Source organism: Sitodiplosis mosellana, unplaced genomic scaffold (assembly GCF_009176505.1).
Source record: "Sitodiplosis mosellana isolate CC-2019 unplaced genomic scaffold, AAFC_SMos_1.0 Smas_scaffold_1, whole genome shotgun sequence".
In the NCBI taxonomy this organism is placed as follows: domain Eukaryota; kingdom Metazoa; phylum Arthropoda; class Insecta; order Diptera; family Cecidomyiidae; genus Sitodiplosis; species Sitodiplosis mosellana.
The window spans coordinates 18817999-18836224 of record NW_022595244.1 but is presented as its reverse complement, the minus strand read 5'-3'; the positions used below and the strand labels follow the sequence as shown (position 1 = coordinate 18836224).

The 18226-nt window shown below is 37.2% G+C and overlaps 1 protein-coding gene and 1 long non-coding RNA gene across 11 annotated transcripts in view; one reads left to right on the top strand and one right to left on the bottom strand.

The window, feature by feature from the left end:
- LOC129579249 (furin-like protease 2) overlaps positions 1-18226 on the top strand; it is a 207143-nt gene that overhangs the window by 168463 nt on the left and 20454 nt on the right. For all 7 annotated transcript variants that reach the window (XM_055469167.1, XM_055469175.1, XM_055469129.1 and 4 more), the window contains 6 exons: positions 1245-1355; positions 1449-1641; positions 2298-2704; positions 2933-3656; positions 3731-3918; positions 10037-10193. In XM_055469167.1, the coding sequence (XP_055325142.1) occupies positions 1245-1355; positions 1449-1641; positions 2298-2704; positions 2933-3656; positions 3731-3918; positions 10037-10193 (1780 nt within the window). The remainder of the gene's footprint in view (positions 1-1244; positions 1356-1448; positions 1642-2297; positions 2705-2932; positions 3657-3730; positions 3919-10036; positions 10194-18226) is intronic.
- LOC129579290 (uncharacterized) overlaps positions 1-18226 on the bottom strand; it is a 47714-nt gene that overhangs the window by 13011 nt on the left and 16477 nt on the right. For 3 of the 4 annotated variants that reach the window (XR_008689218.1, XR_008689219.1, XR_008689217.1), the window contains exon 4: positions 17930-18189. This is a non-coding gene — a long non-coding RNA (uncharacterized LOC129579290). Of the gene's footprint in view, positions 1-6897; positions 7071-17929; positions 18190-18226 lie in introns of those variants that run through there. The other variant, XR_008689220.1, reaches the window with a different exon arrangement.

Below are 18226 nucleotides of genomic sequence, written 5' to 3'. Positions count from 1 at the left end.
GCGTTTAATTTTTCGGAATCCGTTCATTTCCCAATTATTTTGCATTATTTTTGTTAAATTATGTGTAAATTTCCAAAGCCATCTTTTCGGAAATGGTTCTTGGTGGTAAGAATAAAAGTCCAGAATCAAATTCTAATTCAATTTTCATGACGAAAAGTACGGCGCGGCACCGAAGTTGTTTTCGTTCCAAGATTCCACAGATTCCGTATGGTTTATGTGGGTTGCATTGTTGTTGCTTTCATTTATGGTATGTGTTTTTAATGGTTTATGCCGGATATTAGAAGATTAAGTGCGGACGCTCACAAAATTCATTAAACGAGGCACTGGAGAAACCAGAACGGGGAAAGAGAGTGAGCGAAAAATAAAAGAAAAACACCAGAAAGATAATAACAAATCGAGGGAACAAGGCAGAGAATTATGCGAAAGAAAATGCGATTAAAAAGATGCTTTCGGTGATGTGATGTGGTGACTAGCCATTAAGAGTGACTTGTTGGATTTGGCTTGTGATCCTTTTATGTTCGATAAATTGCACCGTACGCACCAGTGTGTTAGGCGAGACACTAGCAACAGCAGCGTGGTGGCGGCGGCGACAAAGGCATGCCTTTCCAACACTACCAACAAAATAAACGTGCCTCATACATTTTTATTATTTCTGGTGTTTGTGCGTTTGTCGTAATTTTCTCTTTGATTCAAAAAAATAGATTACTTCATCACTCACTCACTCCCTCTCTCTCTCTCGCTCGCTAGCTCGTTTGCTCACTTAGTTTGCTCAGTTTGTGTATCTTTTTTGGTATGCTTGCTCGATATTAATCATCGGCGGCTATTATTCTTCCGGCTCTCTTTATGAAATCGCATATATATAAAGCACACTGCATGGAAGCATCACAGATACACAAACGCACACAAAACATGAAAATGGCATAAAAGTTAAGACTCTTTTACTATATTTTGCCATGATAATAAAGTCTGACCTCGCATTGCTCGCACGAAACCCAATATTTGGCGTCGTGTTGGGGTTTATGACAATTTTTTTCTGGGCTTGCTCCTTTCGTAACATTTATATGACTTAGCCTAGCCAAGCCAATGTATGCATAGATGGGATAGTCATGTGTTTAACTCATCTGTGAGCAAGAACGCAGAAATGGCTTTCTAAATTGAGATAAATCCATTTAATATGCAATTTTTCTATGTCTTTTTTTTGCTTATTTATGATTATGATTTTGTTTGTTGTTGTTTATTAACAGGCGTTCGTATGTTGGATGGCAGCGTGAACGATGCGGTTGAGGCGAAGGCGCTCGGCTTGAATCCACATCACATTGATATTTATAGTGCATCATGGGGCCCTGAGGATGATGGTTTGTTACAGTTTTTCTTCTAAAAATTTCTTTCTTCTGAAAAAGATACATTTTTTTTCATTGGAAGAGAATTAAAATAATTATCATCATTAGGTTCAACGGTAGATGGGCCGGGTCCGTTGGCACGACGTGCATTTATTTATGGCGTTACGAGTGGTCGCCAAGGCAAAGGATCAATTTTCGTTTGGGCCAGTGGAAATGGAGGTCGCTACACAGACTCATGCAACTGTGATGGTTATACCAACTCAATATTCACACTATCGATTTCGAGCGCAACACAAGGAGGGTGAGTAAAATCATAAATCATTCAACTCAGAGAATGTCTTACATCGCTATTGTTTTCCTTGAATCGCGCGTTGCCAAAATTACGATGCCCATTTCCCATCCATCCGAATGCTCGCACAAAGTCGATTAAATCGTTTTGTTTACTTTGATAAGAAAGTGCAAATACAGCAGAAAGCGATTCATTTCAACCAACATTCGGATGGGAATCCCATAATAGGATTCCCGTTTTCATTTTGTCGCTTCCATTGGACTGAATAAACAAAGGAGATTTGCGATAGAATAAAGTAACAAGGGTGAGAAGGGAGGCAACGCGTGAAGCGGACATTTATCGTATAGACATTGAACACTCGTTCCCAAGACGATGAACATGAAGAGACGAAAGATAAATATTAATCCAAGCTCTTAGAAGCCGTTTATGTCACGGTTTTCATTCATGCTAATCCAAGTATTGCGCCGATTTTCTAGACGCATGGTGATTTATTCATCATTGGTTTTCCGAATTCTCTGTGACACCACTTCTAAATGCCAAATAAATCGATACAAAAAATCATATCCGATCCTTAAAATTTACCCACCTTCACGCAAGCCTTTTGATTTACTTCACAATGACGATTTTTCATTAAATAATAAAATGTGTTTTTCTTTGATTGTGCTCAGGTTTAAGCCATGGTATTTGGAAGAATGCTCATCAACATTGGCTACAACATACAGTTCTGGCACTCCTGGTCACGATAAAAGTGTCGCTACCGTTGACATGGATGCTAGATTGCGACCGGACCGAATTTGTACCGTCGAACACACTGGAACATCGGCATCAGCCCCATTAGCAGCCGGCATATGTGCATTGGCCCTGCAAGCGAATCCGACACTAACTTGGCGTGATTTACAATTTTTGGTGGTATTAACATCGAAGGCCGAACCATTGGAGAAGGAAAGCGGTTGGATTGTCAATGGTGTACAACGAAAAGTAAGCCATAAATTCGGATACGGTCTAATGGATGCTGGGAAAATGGTAAACTTTGCAGAAGATTGGATTCCGGTGCCATCACAACACATTTGCAAATGTAAGTATAGCAACGAAAATAAAAATGTAAACACACGTGCACCGAGAGTGAAGCGCATAGCATTTAACGCTTGCTTCATTGCCAATTTATGGCATTTCGGTGAAAAGAAAATGTATTGAGAGAAAAAAGAATAAATTCACCAAATTCAATGCACAAATGTTGAATTCCTTTGGCCAAAATTTGTAGTAAATGTAATGACACTTGCATTTCGCTCGTTTCAATTCACAGCTCGGGAAATTAATGAGGACCGCAGAATTGATGGTTCAGTTGGCTATACATTGGAAACGCACATGGATGTCAACGGTTGTGCTGGAACTCTCAACGAAGTTCAGTTTTTGGAGCATGTTCAGTGTAAAATAACACTTCGTTTCTTTCCTCGTGGTAATTTACGTATTCTTCTGACATCACCAATGGGCACCGTTAGCACACTGTTGTTTGAGCGGCCACGCGATGTTGTGAAGAGTAATTTTGACGATTGGCCATTTTTAAGTGTACACTTCTGGGGCGAGAAGGCTGAAGGTCGTTGGCGATTGCAAATTATTAATGGCGGCCGTCGACGTGTTAATCAACCGGGCATTTTATCAAAGTGGCAATTGATCTTCTACGGAACCCAAACCAATCCAATTCGAATGAGAAGCGAACAAAATCGCTATTCGCATCCAAGTCCAACGGAATCGGAATTTACGCCACCCATTCAGCCAATTAACTACAACTACAATCCCGATCTGTACACATATTATCCCGGCGTATACAGTCAAGCTGCTAGCAACCCAGAAGCGGCAATTACCACTCTCGATGGACACAACATTCCGATTCCACAACGTGAAAACGTAATGGCCGATTCAAACAACAAAATCGTATTGCACGACTGCGATCCGGAATGTGATCAACAAGGATGCTATGGACGTGGCCCCACACAATGTGTTGCCTGTAAACGCTATCGTCTCGATAAGTAAGTTTAACAATCATTTTCATGCAATTTACAGGCCGAATGTTTCATGGAATTTATTTATTCATTTTACACAGTACATGTGTGAGTCGCTGTCCGCCGCGTAGTTTCCCAAATCAGGGTGGCGTTTGTTGGGCATGTCACGAATCTTGTGAAACATGTGCTGGTGCCGGCCAAGATTCATGTCTAACATGTGCTCCAGCTCATTTGCATGTCGTCGACTTGGCAGTCTGTTTGCAAGTTTGCCCCGATGGATATTACGAAAGTAAGTGCAACACATTTTTTTCACTACATTTCACAATTCACATAAAATATTTTACACTCAAGCAGATCATGCGAATGAAACTAACGATGTAAAGGCGAAAAGTTCCACTTGAAATAAAAAAAATTGTATTCATCATTAAACAGTGCGACTGTTTCTCATAAATTTTATGCTTCATTTGATCACTGTCGCAATAAAACAGCAAAAACCAGCGAAAATATACTTATGATTTTGGTATTTAAGCTCTTTACAATGGAAGCGAATTGTCGTGAATTGTCGTGAACACGAAAATGTGTTTTATAAAAACAGCGAATTTACAAACTCGTGCCGATTCCATATTTGAAAAAATTATTTTAGTCAATTTTTCCCTTCTTTACTAATTTATATTTAAAAATAGATGACGGTCCTGATTTGCAATGTGTATGTCAATTTCGATAGCACAGAAAAATGGGTCGACGTATTAAAAAACATTATCATTTGCAAATGAAAAAATTCGTAAAAAAGTTCACAAGAGAAGCAGAAAAGGTGCCTTTTCAGAATTTCGCATTTCAAGTAAATTAAATTAGTTTTCATGTTGTAACATTCAGCGTAAAATTATTATGACTCTCGTTGCAAAAACCGCAGCCGTAAACTTTGTTTTATTCGTATTCGTAATGTCTGCGTATGTATCCGTATACAGACAATTTTCATGTGCTTCGCTGTATCGGAGTCACAACAACGAAAAGTCATTTTTCTGCTCGTTTAATTTTCTCCAAGTTTTTGTTTGTATTTTGGGCTTCGCGGCATTGGAGGCGACGGCAGTGGTGGTGGCCAGTGCACGATAAAACGTCAATGGATAGACGAAAATTTAATTGAAGTTACAACTATAGTATGCAATTTGCATACAAAATTATCCTGTAAAATTTATGCAATAAATATTTATATCTGCTGTGTTTATGCTTTATATTTTCGTCTCACGTTTCCGAATCGCATAATTGTGTTAAGCCGCACAGCAGACAAACCATTTCTCTTCTATTAAATTGGTCAACGGCAAAAATAACATTCGCTTTTCCATATTTGGCTTGAGCCAAACACAGCGTTTGCATAAGTTTCGATGACTCGTAGACACACAAGCACAAGCACAATGCTGAATTCGTGGTCAGTAACTGTGTTTGTGTGTACTTATGTACACTAAAAACCAGTAAACAACTAGCAGACGATGTATTTTTGGATTTCCATCGGAAGGAAAATGTATAAATTGCCCGATCCGTTGTCACAAAACCACGAAATTCAATCGCCTTTCGTTTTATTAACATATGCTTCAAATCTACTCTGAAAATATCACACGAAAATTGTTTGCGGTTCGAAATTTTACAATTCGTTAAGTTCCTGCGGGAAATATTAAATTAGGCAACATCCGTTGTTCGTTGATAATGAATGTAGTTTTGTAAAATGGCCATCTTTTGCGTCAATTGTCAAAATCCTGTCGCAAAATTTATCCTGTAACTTAGAAAATTCGAACTTGATGTATGGGTATAAAAGTTACATGACATTCGGACGCGCCAAAATGGAATTCCATGTATTTGTGTTGGATATGTCATTGATTTATGAGAATCCATTTACATTTTCGCGTCATTATTCGTAGAATTTATATGTATGTTAGAAAATATTGTCTCCAACTATAATTAACCAAAATTGCAAAAAAAAAATTCAATCCCCAAAGACTGAAAGAGTGAACGAAGTTTCATGTTGCACAGATCACGTACTAATTAATTTCCTTTTCCAATGCTGTACTTACAGCAACAATAATAATATTCTGTGACTTTGAGTTTCTGAAGCAGACGAAGAACTGTTACAGCATAAACCCTATGTAAATTATTCGAAGCTACAGCACGATGTGCTGGCTTTAAAACTGTATGTGAGGGAATATATGTAAATTATGTAGCATGCGTTTGTTGGAAAACTTTTCTCTATTTGACTCAGCTAGTTAGTTTATGTAAACGTACAAGTCATTAGCACACCTCTTCTCTTTGCGCCACGAATTTAATCATTGTCAGTCGAATCCTAAATAATTAAAACTTAGATTTGGCATCGTGTAGACATCAAACGCATGAATGAAACATCAAAAGTGTTTTCGAAACAACAAATCACTCTCATTGCGATTCAACTGAACCGCCACAATGGCTTCATCTCCGATTGATGTTAAATTAATCAAATCAAAAGTTATTTCAGCTAATTTGGGTGACATTTGAGAGTTACCAATGCCAGTGAATGCAGTGGAAATACTAAACAGTTGATACGAATGACAGTAATTAGATGTGTTCTGTGTGTGTATGTGGTGTTGGTGCTAATTTCCACAAGAATTGCTCGTATCAGCGATAAGAAGTTTGAACGATTTAGCGTGACAATGCATGCAAATATAGAGAAATGTATGTTTGTCTTGTCTGTAGGTGTGATAACATCGCGATAAACACCCCATGTACATCGTGTGATAGTCCTTAAACACAGCGTTTTGTATGAATGTTTGCTACCAAATTGATTACTTTTTCCATAATATTCATTATTCGCCAATTAGGCGAAATGCCTGATGGCTAATGCGCTTCGGATATAGAACTAGTTAATTTTAATTAACCACCGAGAGCAAACACCAAATCCGATTTGGTGTGTACATGTACAATGAAAGACTAAAGAGAAATTATATTTCACACTCATTGCTCGACAAGAGTTCTATCCGCATGTTCATCGACTGAAAATGGCAACACGTTCACCTTGTTAATTGGTTTCTTCCAAAGGTTAATCACTGTCGCTATTTATAGACCCATTCTACATTTGAAATAGAAGAAAATATGTAAATAAAAGTGCCAACATCGTAAATCGATCTACACGTCTAGCAATAAATAAAATCTGAAGAACTCGTTTATACGATTTAACCAGGAGTAGCGGTCATTTATGTGAAAGTCAGCCTAATGTCGATGTAAAAAACATAAACTAGACGCTTACCTCAATTCAAACCAATTTCTGTTGAGATAGTACAACAATGGTACTGATTGGCTTATGTTCTTTGACTTATCCACCGTTTACTTTATAAGCATCAGTTTCGTTACTGAAGAAAACTGTCATGTTTGTTGTGGCGCCAATCTTCTCAGAAAAATGGTTTAACGGCAAACGATGCAGCGCTGAAAATGCGTTAAATAGATTTTTGATCACGGAGTCTGTTACATATCGAGTGCGGATAATTAAATTTGTCTTCTAACTATTGCAAATAAAATCAGTAAAATGGAATGACAATGTCAGGAATAAATTAGATTTATATTTAATGTCACCAACTGGTGAGAGAAGATGTGCAGTAATGATTACGTTATGTTGTAAAGTTTCCAGCTTTATACATTCTCATTGTTGATGATGAAAATGGCCTTTTTTGTAACAAGAAGTACGCCATCATCATCGACCATTTACTTTACTTTCTTGAAAATTCAAAAACACTTAAAAACGTTAGTGTTTGCAAATTTTGCGTTCAATCCAATTTAGCTGAGATATACTCCATTATTTCATAAATTGTTTTAATCGTCTTGGTTTGTTCAATTTAATGAGAAATAAACAATTTCCCATTACTGTGCAGAACTTGTTTACTTTAGCCAATAAACAAGCGTCTTTTGTTGTGCCAATGTCTTTTATATCTTTCGAAAAATTTAATCAGAATAAACAATTTCAGCTGCTAAACTAAGACATTTGACACGAAAAGCAACCTATTCTTAGATTCAATTTTTGTGAAACGAGCGATCGCATTTGAGTTCCATTTTTTCATCCATAGTAGAACTTTTGTTTTTGACATCAATTTTGTGCAGTTTTGCAACGGAAAGTTTTTCGCTTAAAAAATCGAAACGTCAGTAATAATTCTGTTCATTTAGCCTGGCCCTGACTCATCATGACGTCGGTACACACACACACTGTTCGTATGAAAATGCAAAACTTTACCCTGCTGTAATCACTTTCAATGCTTACTTTTGATTTATTCTCTTCCAACCATTTTTGACAGAAGAAACTTACTTCATTTCAACGTTTACTCTAAGTTTTTTAATTTCTGTAAAGTTAATTTATTCCATCGTATGTATTTGTATGGTTTTTTTTTCTTTCAAGTCGCTTGATTGCCGGTGCAAATTTGTGTGCATGGGTATTTTTCGATGAGAATGAAATTTTTACATGTATCCAGTTCATCCTTGCACAATTTACAACTTAAACACAACGTTCTTTAGCTTCTTTTATTCACATGAATTAAATATTAGGGTAGATCCAATCAAAACTCAGGTTCATAAGTACATTTGAGAGTTTACAACGGAGAAGTGTTGAAAATATAAAGTTTTTGAATAATGATAAGTAGTTCTTTTTTCTTTGATCGAGCATTTACCGCCGTTTCATGCATGAAACATTCTTTGTCTTGCGTTTTGAAATGTAGAAAAATTGTGTGGCAAACAGGTTAGCACGATTCAGAAATATAATGTTAAAGGAAACGTAATTAGCTATTTGTAACTTTTTCAATGAATACATAGCAAAGAATGGAGTGCGTTGAAGCGGCTTTTCTGTAAGCATACTCTGTATGCAAACAGAGTAATGAAAAAAACTCAGTTGATTCGGTTGAAACCGAAAAACAAACAATATTTGTAAGCTCATCAGAATCGACATTGTGTATAAAATGTATGTTCTCCCAAGCAAATACCATTTCCTGATTAATTGCAATGAAAACTTCATTCGAGTTCGTTCAAAATGGTTGAACATCTTTTTTAATGATATTCATTTAATTGCAATTTTTTTCCTGTTGTGTGTTTGAGTCAGAGCCGTAGTGGTCCATTTGTTGGGGATGAGTGTCAAAATGGAAAGAAAGTTGAACAAATTTCTGATGTTTTTTGAGGTCGTTTATTACATTTCTAAAGAACAAAATTCTATATTTTTGTCAAGAACTCTCGATCGATCCATAAAAAATGAAATCGAAAAATTAATTTTTCGAAACATTTCCATAACTTTATTTAAAAAACGGCTTCTGAACCATGCAAAAATATTCTAAAAGCGACTCTAAAATAGAAACTAGTTGATTTCATATAGAATTGTCCCGCCGAACTTTTACGGAGAGGCCTAGCAATTTTTTGGGAAGGCTGAGTCTCAATAGCTTCATAGGTAGCTACGGCGCTGACTTTAATTCATACATTGAAGTCATACATTAATGTCTTGAGTTGATTGATTTTTTCTCCATAATAAGAATTGATGAAACCTTCATTTTAGCTCATTAATAATAAACTAACAGCAATTCACTACCAAGATGGTTATGAAAATCAAATTCGAATTTCGCACATTTTGTAAATTTAATTGACTTCATATTATGTTGTAAGATCCCTTTTATGTTTCAATTCAATTGAGCCAATCAGCTTCAATTACACTGGAAATATCATCAATAAAATGCGAAAAATCATTTAGTGGAAATGCTGAAAACCCAGACAGTGCATCGCTTAACTTGTGATTTTCTCTAAATGAGTTTGAAATCGCATTCAATTTCCAATTTCAATTAAGTCTCACCCTAGGGGCTTCTATGTCGGTTTGCCATTCGAATTTTTATTCACAAATTCGTGCTCAGTGCCATGCATTCACAACGCTGCCATAAGATTTCTATGTAAACATTCGCACTCGCATTCGTATAGCAGTCGTATTTCGCTGTTCTCGAACGTTTTCACGAATGCGAGTGCGAATGTTTACATAGAAATCATACGGCAGCGTTGCGAATGCCGGCAAAAACACGAATGAACGAATGAATTATGCTAGGAATTATGTAGTCACAAGTTCGCTGTCATAGCCGCATTTGTCGCATTCGCAAACATTCGAATTGTTGTTCTGAAATGCATTCGCGAGAGATAAATCCCCTTAGGTCTCACTGAGTGGGCATCTCGCATCACATTCTAAACTCTGCATTGGTCGCATTGAATTGTGTGCAATGTGAATAGTAGTGGGCTATTGATAAACGCGTGTACGACGCGTTTTAATAAATAAAATCAATTTTGTTGGTTCTTTATGAAATTCGTCATTTATTTATAGGGAGTGTGGTCGTGATTTTAATTTCATTTTTTTCTCCTTCTCTCTCTCTCTTTCTTGTTTGCAGATTATGAGAATAAAACATGTGTACCATGCGAAGCAAACTGCGCTTCATGTCAGGATCGTCCGGACTATTGTGTGAGCTGTGAGCACCACTTAGTCATGCACGAGCATAAATGCTATTCAGCCTGTCCACCGCACACCTACGAAACGGAGGATTATCAGTAAGTAATATTAATTAATGTTTTGTATCTCGGGTCGGTCGGTGGCCCGTTGAAATTTTGTACGAGCTATGGGTAGCAAAATAGCAAACAGAATCCCCGAACCGAGGTCAATGTGTCTACTGCTGAGAGAACGTCTGACAGAATATATCGGCTTTGATTTTAAATCAAACGGAACCATAGCAAACCAATACCGATGGAATGCCCATGCTCACTCTCTCTCCATGCCCCTTGAACAGAGATAACATGAATATTAACTGGATGCATTGCGTCCAGCATAATGCAATATGAATGCCAGGCAACAAAAACCCAAGCACGCAAATGCGGTTCCGATGTACCATATTTGAAATGCGCCATTATTGTTACCATTGTAATTACGATACTATCGTTCACTCTCGCCTTGCCCCATAATCACTCTGCATTATAAACGAAAGATTATCATAAATATTTATCGGTCGGATCATCTCGTACATCAAACGCAACTTGTCGAAATTCGATTTCGGTTTCGAACACATTTATGTACTTTACTCTTTCGTTGTCTCGTTCAATATATTGGCCGACCGTCGTTTGATTTCATCGATTTTCCACCCGAAGCTATACGGATCGAATGGTTGGGATTTAGATTTATACTAAAATTGATGATTTACCATTAGGTTCATTTTTGCCATGGTTTTCCTATTTACGACGATCAGCTTTAATCAAATTTCGATCGAAATAAAGCGTGAATTCCGTTTTCAAATTTCATTTCGTTGACCCCATTCGCATAGGGTTCCAATTCACGCGTATATATGCATTGCATCGATAAATAGAGGCGTTCGTCAATGTTGATCTATCGCAAATGTGGAATATTTACCAGCGATTGATTAAAACGGGTTATAATCCAAAAATAATTATAGCAGGTACGGCACAGACCGTGCACATCGAAAATATAGAGTTCGTAATGAAACTTGGTCATGGCCGCCAACAATTGATGCTCGTTCATTTTCCAATTGTGTTTATCTAATTTGTCATTGGGAATTAATATGAAAATACAAACACGAAGCGCAGTGCCACATGCAATTTAACTTAATTTCAAATAGACCTGAATTGAGATATTGTCATATCAGTGCTGCGCCAAACTCTTTGGATTATTGTCGAATTCGATTCGCTGTGAAAGTTTTTTTTTTAGAAAACTTCATTTCAAGTTATTAGCGTAGCTTATATAGAGATTTATTCAAAAAAATCCACAAGAATTGAAATTCATTTTAAGTTGAACATGACACATTCACAGTGAATTATTTTCTGTTCGGAATCCAAAAAACCGGGAAACCTTTCGAGCCATCCAATTTGGTTCCGCAGCAGATTAGATTATATCGCATGTGTGATATTGATTTCATATTCGATACAATTTTTCCGTTGACAAAACAGGCAATTGATAATAGACACAAGACCTAGTTTTGTCCCTCGCTGTCATCACAAATGAAGTGAAATTTTTTTTTATCGTTCGGTTACAGAGAGAAGCCCCACTCAAGAAGAAACTTTGTACGCTTTTCATGGCAAACCTTAAAAAATCGTATTTTTCATTGTAATATTGGACTGCTAACACACAGAAATATGTCGAAGTTTTTTCCCCTCACTTTTGGCCAACGAAAACTTTTTCGGTGCTCCATTTTGTTCGTGAGAATTCCTAACTTTTTATCCATCCTTATATTCATGCACATAAATACGAAATGTAGTGTGTGCTCAATTCGATTGTATGTGTCTCTGTATGTGTGGCAAAGTTGAAAGTAAAATAAAAACCAGAAAGAAGGAGACAACTTTTTCTGTTCCGCCATTCATCAGTTTCCTTTTGTGACCTTCATGTTTTCTCAGAATCATCATAGAGGCGCACACACACACAAAAAAAAAATCGAACACACGACCAAACACCGTCGACACAGCGAGAGAATTCATGTATTTCATTACTATCACGTTTCGCATTCAATTGAGACGTAAAGAAATCTTAAATAACAAAAGCATCGGAAATTTGAATAAGTTTTACTAAGCCGGGAGCAGTACAAATGCCAGATTGATAACGATTGCCATTTGTGATTCACCGATTCCGTACAAGTTGGCTTTATTAATCATTGATTGAGCTGAATGGTTTGTTGGTCATTGGCTTGAAATCGCCATTTGTGCGTGTCACAGCAAAAAGGGTCGACAATGCTTTGGTAATTAAAGTGAAAATGTACCTTGACTTCTTAACCGACGGAAAATGGCTCGTGATGACCAAAACACGTTTGGCAAAAACATGAACCCCGTTAAAAATGACCAATCAGCACCAACGCAAAATTCGTAACAATTAAAATTTATCGATATAAATTAACGGTAGTAATGAATAATTCCGAAAATAGAATATGGAAAATATGATAAAGTAGCACCTGAGCTTGTAATAAAATGTAAATGGTTTTGCTTGAAGGTGCGAAAAGCGTTGGCAATTTAAGTATCGATTGGTTCCAACACCTGTATCAAGCGATGCTCCAAGCGTATGGCAACTTGTTGGAAACACCTGTTAATTATTATATCGCTGCGGATGGTGAGAGGACACTCGCGCGCGCGGGTCTCATTGAACAGGGATGCTGGTCATGTAAGAAATTCAGCGAAGCAAAAATAAAAGACTGGCAACAGGGTTGCGATTGAGCATTTTTGTTCGCTCAAATGGCCTTTTGTATACGTGCTCAACCTTTTTCTTCATGACATAAACGATCTCTAATTTTTTTTTATTTAACGCTAATTCATCAGAAGCTCTGTCCCCGAATATATTCGCGATACACCCAAATATTCAGTGAAGCAAATAATATGCAAATTCTTAAATTGCGATTCACATTCAGGGGAAAAGTTTCATTTCGCTCTTTTCCCTCGGTTGCTGTTCCCGCATTTGCATTTTCAATTCAGCAATTGCCTCTAATTGTCTCCAATTCCGCTTCATTTGATTTGTACGTTGGATAGGCGGGCATCGCAGTGCCAAATGATGGTGTGGTAAATTGAGAAAATTGAGCGCAAATACAAATTATGCGACAGCCGGCGACGGTGCAAAACTAGGAGTCATGAACCTCCGGTAAATAAATATTTGCGCTTGAAAAATTGTCAAAGCGAAAGACGACGACGATGTTGACGAAAAACAAAAAAAAAATAGCTTGAGTTATTAACAGTTCGGATTTTTTTTTGTAAGTCGTCAGTTGCTTTTTCAGTTGAACAGCAAAAACACCTCTTCGGTCGTTAGATCGATGGCAATAAATTTTGGTCGAGCGAAATTTAATTGAATCACGCGCTTTGTTTGCCTCGATTCGGTCGAATCAATCTGATTAATGTATTCGCATATTCGAATTCGAAGACACGGTCTTCGGCCACGAATGCAAACAATTTGCCACGACACCATTAAAAATATGTGGCATGCATCAAAGTATGAAGCAGATTCCATCTCGAGTAAAAATCAACATTTTTGCACCACATCCCAACCTTCGGTATCTCAGGCATGGGTTGCTTTTTATCGAATCATGAAAAAGGGTTTGTTTGAATAGTATGAGCGACATTTTTCGCAAATATTCCATTCAACGGCGCACAGTGTGCCCAAAGTATGTAAATAAATCTGTCTCGACATATGTATGTCCGTGCCGCTTAGGAAGTGTTCCATTTCTCCATTTCCCCATTTGTCGGGTTCATTGCTAGTTTTGTTTGTGCTTTTAGCCGGTATTTTTGTGTTGATCCGCTTTCAATTTTCCCTGATGAGCCGAACGATTCCGGCAATTGTGTAACAACATGTGTATATTTGCTCATCACATTCGTTTTTACGATACAAAGTGGAATATTACGGCTGAAATAGCAAACAACAATCTCCATATATACAAAACAATCAATAAACGATAAATTCTCATCGATTTCTATCTATTGCCGCCAGCCATCTCATTGTTGTCCATGTCCATACCCATGGTACAGTAGTTGTATCACTGCTAGAACTGTGAATGCGGGTGCTGTCAACAATGCCATGGAGACAAACAAAAACCAAGTCAAATAGACACAGCGAATTTCGATGGTAGAAGATGAATGCGGAATAAGGAAAGCAAAGAAGAAGAAAAAAAAAATGCGGAACGTCAATATGAAAATTTACAAACTGCACGGAATCCTCGGATAAAAGATTCATGCGGATAACATAAATTACAAAATTGGCCATCGTTCATTTTAACATCCGATAAAAATCTTGATTCTTCTTTTCGGTTTGCGTGTGTGCGCCACTCGTCTCTTCTGCTCAGTAACATGAATGTTTTCTATCCGTTCCGTTCTACCGCTTTGTCATTTTTCTGTTTGCTCACAATCACAAATCCAAGCGAAACGCTTTTTTTCGTGCACCGGGAGGCGATTTGAATAAAACGTTTTTTTTTTTCGTCGTTCGGAAGAGAGAAAAACCGTACCGCATACACTTTCCATGGGTATAAATGAATGTGTGTGTGTGTGTGTTTCCATGTTGCACGGTAATAGAGCATTATTTGCTTGTGATATACATTCGAATGTGCGGAATAGAAGGAAAATTCAATAAACGACTATATAGCGACCAGGTTCCAAGTCTCTCTTCCTTTAATGACATGAATCTCTATTGTACTAATGGCCAAACTTTCAACGGATCGGTATGCACAGAAGACGGCTCATAAAATACCAACCACCAACCTAGACGACTCCGGCCATGAATGACGACATCGTGATAACAATGACTTCGTTCGTTCGCTGTTTGTGTGCGAATTGATCTTTTCGGGGTATGGCCTCAATCCTATTCATTTCATGCTCTTTCCGTTTGCCTCTTTTTATTTTCTTCTGCTGAACAATATGATTTGTAAGTTTTCTCCCTTTTTAAGCCTGCCATTGCTGTCATGTCGTGCAAACAATGCACAGTGAAATCGAATAAAAAGGCATTTTTCATCAAAAATATTTTCGTTAGTGCTCACCGCGTTCAAGCAAAATCTGACGACAAAAAAAGTCTTCAACCGAAATAAATCATGGTTGAATGTCAAGCCAAAGTCGTTGCGTTCCAAGCAAACCTTTGCACTATTTCTTTTGCTTAATTGCTGGGAACTGGGCATCTTTTGTTCCATTTTGAGTCATACCGGAACCAATGAGCAATTAAATAATCACATTGCTATCAATTTTTTCCTTATGCTTTTCCCGATTGATTTAACTAGATCAACGAACGCTATTCTGCTGTCAAGAGAATTACAATACCAAATGGAATGAAAACAACGAGAAAAAACAAAGCTCATCATTCGATTGCGTACACACCCAAGAAGTGGGGGAAAAATCGAGAATGACGAGTTTAAGCAAATCTTGTACGACACCAAATTAGAAAATCAAGCCATCTCAGCGGATTTTTCTTCATAATTTCTGAGAGACTTTGAGAGCATTTCAAAATGTTATCTTTGGATTATTCGACAAGATGCAAACAAAATAAATGAGAGAAATCAAGTGCTCGAATAAACAATGAATCTCATCACATGTATTTATAGACAGAGAAACCCCTCTGAATATCAATCGTGAGCTCAGCTACTGTCATCATTGTTGATATACGCTCGATAATCGTAATTCTCTTTATTTTTTTATATGTTTTTTCCACAAATCGGATTGACGCTATCGGATTGATGTTATTTTTTCTTAATGGCACCTCATTATGGTATCAAAATCCGATGCGATCATGTCATAGAAATAAATTGTTAGGATCAAGAGCCTGAGAACAAGTCTGTTTCAAGGAGAAGTTATTCAAAATAACGAATTAATATCAACGATAATTGCTTTGTGAAACATTTGAAGCGGAATACGTGTGTTCATGCTGTGTGTATGATTTCACAAGGAATATCAATGATGACAATTCACATTTTGATTTCAATTGTGTTGACATTCATTAAGAATTAATATTGATTAAGTAGATTTCCGGTTTCAATTTCCATTTCAAGCTTTTTTGAGAAACTTCCATAGATTTGCTTTATGATCGACAGGAATCAGGCTTCCATTTAGATATTGTTGAATTCTATTGAATAATGACACATGTTATTTTCCTAAATGATGATGATTACTGCAGGCAAGAGCCAATTTACTTTACTCGGGTGAATGATTTTCGGTGGTATGAATTCGAGATTCAACGTAAATCACACAATCAAGTGTAAATTACGTAATATCTTTTTAACAAGATATATTGTAAGATAAAACCGGCATTCATGGGAACGTATTGTGAAGCTAAAAATAAGGCAAACTATTTCAACGCTTCAAGAATCCAATTCAATAGTAGATTTCGCTCTAGACGGCTCTAGAACTTTTGATGTGTTGTACTCTTTAATTACACACTGTTTCGGCGCAAATTAGTTGTTGGAGCATCAATTTAGGTATTAAATTACGCATTTTATATGCCAAGTTTGCAGATGTAGCTAGTGTGCTCATGGCGTTCATAAAATAGCTTTGAAAATTGATAGACATCTCGTTTTGCATCATAATCATGAAACTTCGTACTTCACATGTGCAACAACAACAGTGATGCTGCCAACGACAACAACAAAGAAGCGAATTCTTCAAACGAATGAAAGGAACTTTGTGCACATTATTCGAAGCATGAGATTGTAGATCAAATTACACCGTAAATTTTGAGCTCGTTTTTGCATGTGTGCGGTGTGCATTCATTAACTCCACCCTGGTCCATAAACCATTTCGGTACTTGGTTGGAATTTGTGATTTCCGTTTCGAACTGAGAAATATGCACAATGCAAGCGGCTGTCGGGAAATCTCAAGCACATATCTAGCATCATCACTGCATCGATGACAAAATAAGTTTTTTGCTGTCGTTCGCATTGTTTACAAGTGTATTTAGTAATTTCATCGATGTAAGCTCACAGAAAACTTTGCGCCGGTTCACCAGACGTTCGTATCAAAAAAGAACAATCGAAATTCAATTTCGACGTCGCAAACAATGAAACTATCGATCGAAACTACGGCAAAAAGAAAATGCGCTCGGCACTCGGTGTTTCAGTGAGTGGGGCACCACACCAATGTGTACGAACCGAAAACAACGGCAAACTTCAACACACTTGCATCAGTCGCAGTCAGTAAAAGTGTGGAAAGAGCTTTATTCAAATAACGTACGAAAACTTTTAAATACATTTCCGTTTGCATGCTGGGCTGGTGTAATTCCATTTGAATTTCGATGTGACGGTAGATTAACTGGACCGTAAACCATCGCCAAAAAGAAGAGCGTAGAAAAAAGGGCAAACACATAAACACATAAAGTGCATTCGAAGATGAGCAGAAAACTTTTTCTATTACGATCATTGCGAGGTGTAAACGTGTGAATTGTGGTAGTTGCGGAAACGGAAAATGGAAATCAGCAAAGCGAACGTGAATTCGTAGTAAACAATGCTATCGCATAATTGCGGTGATATTCAACAGCAAAAAGAACCCTGTCTCTTACCATTGCATACAAAGAAAACGGTAAAAGGTCCCCTTATTGTGGTGAAACTTCCTAATTCTTTCTTCACATTTGCAGAATAGCGATTCAGCGTGTAGTTGTTTTTTTATTCTCTTTTTTTTACTGAATAGAATCCTAACGACTTTGTGGAAATTGAGCCGATTCTTTTGCATTTTTATCGCAAGATCATGTAACAAGTGTTGCCATACTGATGGTGAAACTCGTTAGACCAACTACTGCTATGAAGAGTTGCGAAGAAGACCTTAAGAAGAAAAAAAATACCCACCTGGAAGGAAGGTACTTTGCCTGAAGCTCACATGACCAACAATAAGCGATTGTTGTCTTTTAAAGACTACAAATTGCTCTTTTCCCGCCGTATCTGCATTACTGCTCATTTATAATTCAAATCAACACCATCTTTTACATCTCTGCTTGCCGTCCACTTCCATTACCATTCTCTAACTTCGCATTTTTACAAGGAGCGAATACTTTCAACATTAAATTTATTTCCATGAAATGAACATTGCGCAATTTTTTCATGGATACCTGTAAAAAAAAAATTTAGAAGTAATCAGCAGGAATC